Here is a 7,949-nt window from a genome sequence, read left to right as displayed (position 1 = left end):
GTGCTGCTGATTAACCAGAAGTAAAGTTAGAAGCCGTGCAAACTGTTAGCACGTTTGCGATGGTTCCCTTTAATGTCATGTTGCTTTATTAGTATACTTTGGGTATATTCTGTGTCTCAAGTTCTGTGTGCCTCTTGTTGGGTTTTATCCTGGTGTGAATGCATTTCAGTAGGCAGCCTCAATATTTCTTTATTACATCTGTTTTACGGTCACTTACTTAGAGTGAAATTGAGATGTTGCAAGTGATGGCAATCTTCTTGGCCAGTACTTGTGGTTAGCCATGCGTTTGTAGCATACTCTCTTAAGTGTTCCTATTCTAATGTGCTGTAAATTGTGTTTATGTAAAAAAATGGCTGTGATGTAATTGGGGACTCTCAATGTGCTTAAGCTATTAGTAGCATGGAAGAAGTTTCTGAAGCAGCATTTTGAAAACAGCCTTTCTCCAGAGCCTTAAGTATTTAATAATTCCATGCTGTGCCTTCTGAATAACAATACTTGTGTCTTGTATGGGGTTCATAACCTGTATTTTACAGCTTAATTTGGATACCTGTTGTTCATAGTTTTATAAAAATAAGTTCACAGTTGCGGGCTGCTTCCCTAGGCCCGTCATTTGGTATCTCATCTCGGGTTCCACACAAAAGTAAATATTGAATCAAGTGTAAAGATTAACACTGTCAATCACTTAATATATAACTAGAGATCAATGTATAATAAAAATAAAATGTATGTTTTGCAGGTTCAGGAAAACTCCCCAGCTCAACAAGGAGGACTGGAACCTTTCTTTGATTTCATCATTGCCATAGGACACACTAGGCTTGTAAGCCTCGAATGATTTTACTGGGTTTTGTTTGTTTGTTTGTTTTTCCCCCCTGCATGAAATATGGTTATTGTAATGATAAAAGGTAGAAGCCAAAGCTGTCGCAGTAAAGAAGGCTTTTCATATTTGACATTATATATGGCATTAAAAAGGTAAAGTAAAACTTGGTGGTGTTCAAAGTCTTCTCTGTGGATCCAAATTTGAGGAAAGAAGCTTATTTATGCATTTAGTCACTTTAGCTTCTTAACAGATTAACACGATGTTTATGATATTACTCATTCATCCGTATTTTCTGCTACAAGGTGAATACTGAATTGGTGAGGCAATGGTAAGAGCTCAACATTTGTTTGAACAAACTTGTTTCAGCATTTGCTAAAATATGAAAAAGAATCATAGGCTGTCTGCTTATACCTTAAGACTGGGAATGGAGTTGCTGTATATCGACTTTGGTTTGGGTTTTTGCTTGTTTGTTTAAAGGGCTCACAGCTTTGGCTGCATGTTTCACTCTAGCTACATACAACCTAAATTCGTTAAGTTTGTCTTGCTTTTATTAGTGGAGGTGTCTTCCTGGAAGTGATCATTATAATGGTGAATCATCAAAGATGATCTTTTAGTGGACAATCACTTTATTTTTTTAACATGACAGAAATAATGGTAGTTCTCTATGCTGCTCCCAGATGGTCTGTCCTTTCACAGTCAATTTGCAGTGACTTTGAAGGGTTATTGAATAAAGACTGGGATCAGAAGCTTGAAGTAAAATGTTGCTGCTTATTGTTAGGCATCATTGCTGAGAACAGGAATGTAAATGATGAAACAGTAAGTACTTATGTAAAGGGACTTGAGCTGACAGTACTGACTTCTTCCTACTAAAAGAAAATCGAACTGCTGGGACTGATCATGAAACACAGAGTGTAAACTTTGATGATTTTAGTTCTTTGTAGTCAAATTTTGCCACAAGCGTTGACATCTGTGTTATAGGTGCAACTAGAAATAATGTTAATCCTGTATCTCTTTCTGTGCTCTACAGAATAAAGAAAACAATATGTTGAAAGATCTGCTGAAGGCAAATGCTGAAAAAGCAGTGAAGCTTGAGGTGTATAATATCAAAACAATGAAAATAAGAGAGGTGGAGGTGATCCCCAGTAACATGTGGGGAGGACAAGGTCTTCTTGGAGCCAGCGTGAGGTTTTGCAGTTTCCAGGGAGCCAATGAACACGTGTGGCATGTTTTGGTGAGACATAATTCTTTGGTGCTCGTTAGTGTTCATACAACCTTGTTTTAAAGTATAATGTTTAGGAGCAACTTGTATGTAGAAGTACAATGTTGAAATGGCACAGAAGGGAACACAGTCTTGAAGGTTTGTCTGAGCTCTTTGAATAGGGACAAGCAGTGGGTGACTGTGCTGCCTTCACTATGAAAAAAATTAACTCCATTCTGACTGGACCAAATAATGTGTGATGGGGAGAAGGCTTTTTTGTCTTATGTTGAAGAATCAATGGCAAAAGCAAAAAGATTCTGGTCTGATTGTTATGTCTATATTGGTTAAACTTAATTAAATTAATAATGTTACAAAAAGCATCAAAAATTAATTTTAAAATTAAGAGACAGAGCTGAAAGAGTAGAACTGAATAGGAAAGACTGTTTGTTACAGTTCTGGTTGTTTAAATAAATGCAACTTCTTGACACTTTTGGGGTATCCCATGTTGAATTGGTAGCATCTTGGTCTTTCTTACTCAGCATGTTTTACAAGATGTTGCACCTAGATGTAGACTGTTCAAGGACTTCTGTTTTATCCCATAAACAAAATGTTCTTTCCTCTGTTGGTTTTGTAGTGAATTTTCCCTTTTGATTTTGGGGTAGCTTATCCTGCTGCGAGTGCAGATGACACATACCATTCTTTTGCAGGATGTTGAACCTGCGTCTCCTGCAGCTCTCGCTGGTCTCCAGCCGTACACTGACTACATAGTTGGATCTGATCAGATTCTTCAGGAGGTAGGGTGCCTTCGGGTAGCATTTGTCTTCATGCTTGCCAAGTGCATGTTATAAATCTAATTGTGTGTATGTCAAATGTATGGGGATAATGTTTGGGAATTTTGAGAAAGTTGATGATTAATAGATGCTTTATGGTTGAGGTAAACATAATTTTTTTTTTTAATGTGGTAATAAAAAACCCCGTTACCCCTAAAGTTCAAACTACACTAGTGAGTTTGAGTCTGTCTCTGGGTTTTTAATATCTCATGTTGAAGTAAATAACTATGTAAAATGCTAACTTACTTTCAGCTCCTTGTCTTGCACATTTAACTACTACTCTCTTTTTCCCTTAGTCAGAGGATTTCTTTTCATTGATTGAATCCCATGAGGGGAAGCCGCTGAAGCTGATGGTTTATAGCACTGAAGCAGATTCCATTCGAGAGGTAGTTGTGACTCCCAATGGAGCTTGGGGTGGAGAAGGAAGGTACTGATCTCCAGACAGTCACTGGCTAATGACAGGTTATACACCCACTGTAAATAAGCTCCTGTTAAAAGTATTATTACTATTGATTACAGCTTGTTGTTTTCAAGTTAAGCCTTGTTTCCTTACACTTGTCACACAAAATGTTCATCTTTCCATAAAAAAAAGCTAGCTTAGAGCTAGGTATTAGGCATGTTCTGGATCTAATCCTGAGTTGAAACCAGTGGCAAAACCTGTGTTGACTTCCCCAGTAGCAGATCCACTAGCTACCTTCTTGTAGTCATTCAGTTAAAGCAAGAAAAAATCCACATCAGATCAGATTATATATTTGTAAAGATACAATCAGCTGAAAGCTAAGCTATGTATGTTTAAATGTCAATTGCAGAGTGTTCCTTGAGTACTATGAGTGAAATGATTTTTGTAGGTAGGTATTTTTTGCTATAAAGACTGAAAGTTTTTGTTTTCAAGAGTCAAAATTTAAAATGCTTATTAGCTTTCTTAAGAACACTTTTTTTCTAAGTCTTGTTTTACTTTTCTCATACAGTTTAGGATGTGGTATTGGATATGGCTATTTGCACAGAATTCCAACCCAGTCTATAATATCAAAGAAAAAGCCAGAAAGCAAACCACCCTCACCCTTACCAGAAGCTGGAATTCCTGTAACATCTACTAATGGTTACACAGAGGTATGTTAGAAATAAGTTTGTAACTCTGGCATGTTCTCTGAAGTTACAAAATTTTCTACTTGTTGGAGCACTCATAATACAGTGTATGTGAGTACAGCTTAGAACTTTGCTTGAATGAACTGGAGTTAGGTGAAGGGAAAGTGAGAGCAAATGATGCTGAGCAGATGACAGATCACCAGTGTTGGCTGATAAAAATTTTTGCCAGGTATTTTCTTCCTGGTTTGAAGACCTGTGTACTACAGCTGTATTGGTCAATGAGAATCACCCTGCTCACTAGGAAATAAAATACACCTACAAGAATTAAGTATGGACTGTTCTTCTAAAAACATACTGGCTTTAAAAGGCTACATTGGAACATGTCCTCATCAGTGGTTTGACTATCAGTTTCAGCATCACAGGTTCTCTCTGAATTGGTGTACTTGGAGACTGGGGCTGAATTCTTTCATAGGAAAGTTGTCTTCAGGTGAAGCTTTCAATATAAAAAGATGCTTTTCCTTCCTACTGTGTTATTCCAGACTCCGTTATTGGCACCCACTTCTGAGAGTGACAACTCTGAAATAGTTATGAACTTGGATCATTCCACAGATCAAGAAATGAGTGGTCATTCACCAGAAGGCTCCCTTTCTCCTCCTCCCCCTCTCCAGAGAGTTATGGATCCAGGTACATATTCTTAGGTGCTTTTTTTTCAGCAATTTTTTAGAAAGGTAAACAAAGAAGGTCTTAAACAAGTTTGAGACTTAAATGCAGAACTGTGAGTTGGTGGTTGGTTTTCCTTGAAGTTTTTGACTTCACTGGATTTCAGAGCTGTAGAATTTGGGTGCTGCAGAAGTCTTTCCACCGATGTCAGCTAACATTAAGTTAAATTTATTTGCGGGGAAGGGACTTCACTGACTTCAGTCTAGATGTAACATAGCTTTTTGAAACTAGAATTTTGTGTTATATCTAAAACAGTACTGTAATATTTGCTTTCTCCTTCAGGATTTCTAGATATGTCTGGTATTTCATTTCCTGAACTCACTAACTTAACAAAAGCATCCAGCATGTCTTCATCTTCCTCCTTCAACATGCCAGCAGCAGATGTTTTAGAAGGCACTGAAAAGTTAACGTTGAACAATGACGCTTCTGCTTATTTTGGTAAGTGTATTCAAGATTTCCTTTGGGCCGTTGACCTGATTTCAGGAGTGGCATCAACTTGTGCTTGCTCAACAATATCATGCTTTTTGGAAATAAGCCAATTTCAAGAAAAATCAGAAAGGGGATTGGCTAAAATGACATGGAAAAATAGCAGAAATCAGGTGTAGAAGTGGACAAAAACTGATGGGCTTTTTTATAAGATTGTAGAATGTGTGTCTTTAAATGAAAATGTTGATGATCCAAATTTAAACTGACCTTAAAAGTAGGTATTTCTAAAATCAGCATAAATTAATTTTTGTACCACAGGCTTGTTTTCACAGTTGTAAAGTGAAAACAGAATTGCAGTCATCTTAATAGTGACTTGCCTATTTAAAAAAAAAATAATCTTCACATTATGGATGCCTTTCCCTTTTAAAAGTTGGGGTGACTAAGAGTTGTAACACAAAATAAAACATCTCTAGCATAAGAATACAGCATGCCACAGGGTTCATAGTCTCTTAAAAACCTGCTTGCACCATCAGATTTTCTGGATGTGGGGAGAACTGAATAAACACAGCCCATGTATTTGACAGTTGTGAATCTGGTTATGTGCCTATATATGGTATCTCATTCAAGCTGATTTTTCTAGACATACAGTAACTAGAGGCACTGTTACCCTGACAGTTTCTGGGTTTTTTACAAACTTACTTCCACTTTCCAGACAATGCTCCAGCTTTGGACCCTGAAGATGTAACTATGTATTCTGAAGGCTCAGTCAAGCAGCCCGAGTTGGACAACCTACTCCCTTCAGTTCCATCGTTACCTTCTTTTGCTTTTCCTAATGAAATTTCTTCAGAAACAACACTAGGAACTGATCTGGATAACCAAGAAACAAAGCTGCTCTTAAACAGTATTGAGAGCTCGTTAACCACTACTCTGGTGAAAGCAGATGATGAAGCAGCATGTGAACAGAAAGAAGAAGCAGCTGCACAAGATCATGAGTGAAGTGATGCTGCTTTTGTTTACAGACTGTCATATGCTGTAATACTACAGCTTGGAATATTTTTCTGATCTTGAAAGAATTAGTTATTCTATTTTGTTAGCGTAGACAGTATTCTAAAAGAAATCACATGAAATACATATCCTATTGTTTTTTCCAGTCATTGTTTAATGGATTGATCTGTGTTCAAACTTTGAATGCTGTACAAAAATCACCAAATTAATGGAGAAATTAATGCAGAAGCAAGTTGGAGACTGGCTAGATGTCAAATTCCTGAATTTGTATTTGCTTACAAATGTTCTTGAATGTATTTATGAAGGCACTCTGCCCGAACAGTGACACTTGGTGATGATTTTATCAGGGTGATTAATGGCATTAAAAAAATATTTATGGTTTTGACTTGCTGGAAAGCTTTTTCTAATGGTACAGCTCAGTTAAACAGTTCTTGTGACTTTCAAGGCATTTTCTACCCCAAGATATCTTTATTCCTACTTACTACCCTCCAAACTGTTATTTTTCTTGTTTTAGAGTCGAGTCCCTTCTCTGTAAGTTATGCATGTGCCTTCTGTACAGCTACATTTGCAGGAAAGGAAGTACCATGGTTTGAAGTTGCAACACAGAGACAGGACAAAATCATGTTGGTGGGTCCTGTCATTCACTTCAGTAATTTAGTGGTCTCTCAGTTTAAAAATAAAAGGGGGTGGGGGGAAAGTGTGATGGCTGTTTGAAACAAACTGATGTCAAAGATGAAGTCAGGGCCCTGTGTTTAACCTTTTTGGTGGAGTTGAATATGTCTTTAGTTTCTATAGTGACAGAGAAAGAGCTTTTCTTCAGTTGTGCTTTTCTATTTGCCCACTTCTATTTTTATACATATCATTATAAGTTTGAGACAGGAGGATGGAACATACTAGTGCAGCAGCATCCTTGCTTCTTGTAGCTGTGTTGTTTTCTTTACAGTTGTTCAATACCCCTCAGGGCAGTGATTTATCATGGAATTCTAAAGCTGCTGATTGGGAATAATTTCACTATAGCTGGTACAGTGTGGTGAAAATCCTTCATGAATTAAGAAAATGGAGTACAAGGTTGGGGGGGGTGGGGTGTAAGCTACAAATAGAGTATATTTAGCACAATATTATCCAATTTCCCTTTCTCTACCCTCTCCCCTGATCTATTTCTACATTGTGCCTAATGGAGATCAGCAAGCAAAATGACTGACAAGGCTGAAATCTAGTAACAGTGCAGGAGGGGGTCTGGGTCACAAATTTGCCCAGGACAGCTCAGCTTCAGCAAAAGGGTGCAGGCAAAGTTGCAATCTGTCCTTTAGTCTTAAATACTGCTTTCACATAAGGTGCAGTAGCTCTGAACAGGATGGTCAAAATATATTTTGCTTTTGAGGAGAATGCACTAACTGCAGGGAGTAGAACTAAGAGATTTGAAATCTAGTCTGCTAAATGATCACTTAATTGTTAAGAGATTATTTTTTTCCTATACTGCTGAAATAAATTTTCTGTTTTCTTCCACCAACTGACTGCTGCAAAAGTGAACAGCCGAACACTAAAAAGAAATGTCATTTAAACTATGGGTAGGTAAGTTTGTTTGGTCTCAGAGCCTGCTGACTGAAGACATCTAGGTGATCTATTTGGTTTTCTTTTGTTGTTTATTTAGGACTGTTTCTAGTCTTACACCTTTGTCAACACTGGTTTTAAGCTGGTAGTAGCTCATTTAAGTGATGCTGTACCATAAGCACACTGCAGAAATTTAAAAGCAGTTAATTTAGTGTAAGTCAAAACTCACACTAAATTTCAGATGTCACAGTAATAAATGGCTTAATGCTTACAGCAGTCTGTGTCCAACCTGCTTTGTGTTAATTCTGTCTCTTAT

At 37.4% G+C, this 7,949-nt stretch overlaps 1 protein-coding gene across 1 annotated transcript; it reads left to right on the top strand.

The window, feature by feature from the left end:
* Window positions 1–228: 228 nt before the first annotated feature.
* Window positions 229–6,467, top strand: GORASP1 (golgi reassembly stacking protein 1). The gene is made up of 8 exons (XM_026843150.1): window positions 229–817; window positions 1,845–2,048; window positions 2,723–2,809; window positions 3,142–3,272; window positions 3,814–3,955; window positions 4,471–4,615; window positions 4,934–5,089; window positions 5,790–6,467. Exons 1-8 carry the CDS (start codon window positions 704–706, stop codon window positions 6,071–6,073), a joined length of 1,263 nt encoding a protein of 420 aa, XP_026698951.1. The 5' UTR covers window positions 229–703; the 3' UTR covers window positions 6,074–6,467.
* The last annotated feature ends 1,482 nt before the right edge of the window (window positions 6,468–7,949 follow it).

Source organism: Athene cunicularia, assembly GCF_003259725.1.
Source record: "Athene cunicularia isolate RWA chromosome 2 unlocalized genomic scaffold, athCun1 chr2_part1, whole genome shotgun sequence".
NCBI lineage: Eukaryota > Metazoa > Chordata > Aves > Strigiformes > Strigidae > Athene > Athene cunicularia.
Note: the sequence above shows the minus strand (reverse complement) of the source record. Positions and strands in the feature narration are given on the sequence as shown.

Bases quoted from the DNA above. Each gene is read 5' to 3' on its own strand.
- GORASP1 (XM_026843150.1), top strand. From the start codon at position 704: ATGTATAATAAAAATAAAATGTATGTTTTGCAGGTTCAGGAAAACTCC. The intron at 2,049-2,722 runs GTGAGACATAAT...ATTCTTTTGCAG, and splicing joins AACACGTGTGGCATGTTTTG to GATGTTGAACCTGCGTCTCC. The intron at 4,616-4,933 runs GTACATATTCTT...TTTCTCCTTCAG, and splicing joins CCAGAGAGTTATGGATCCAG to GATTTCTAGATATGTCTGGT.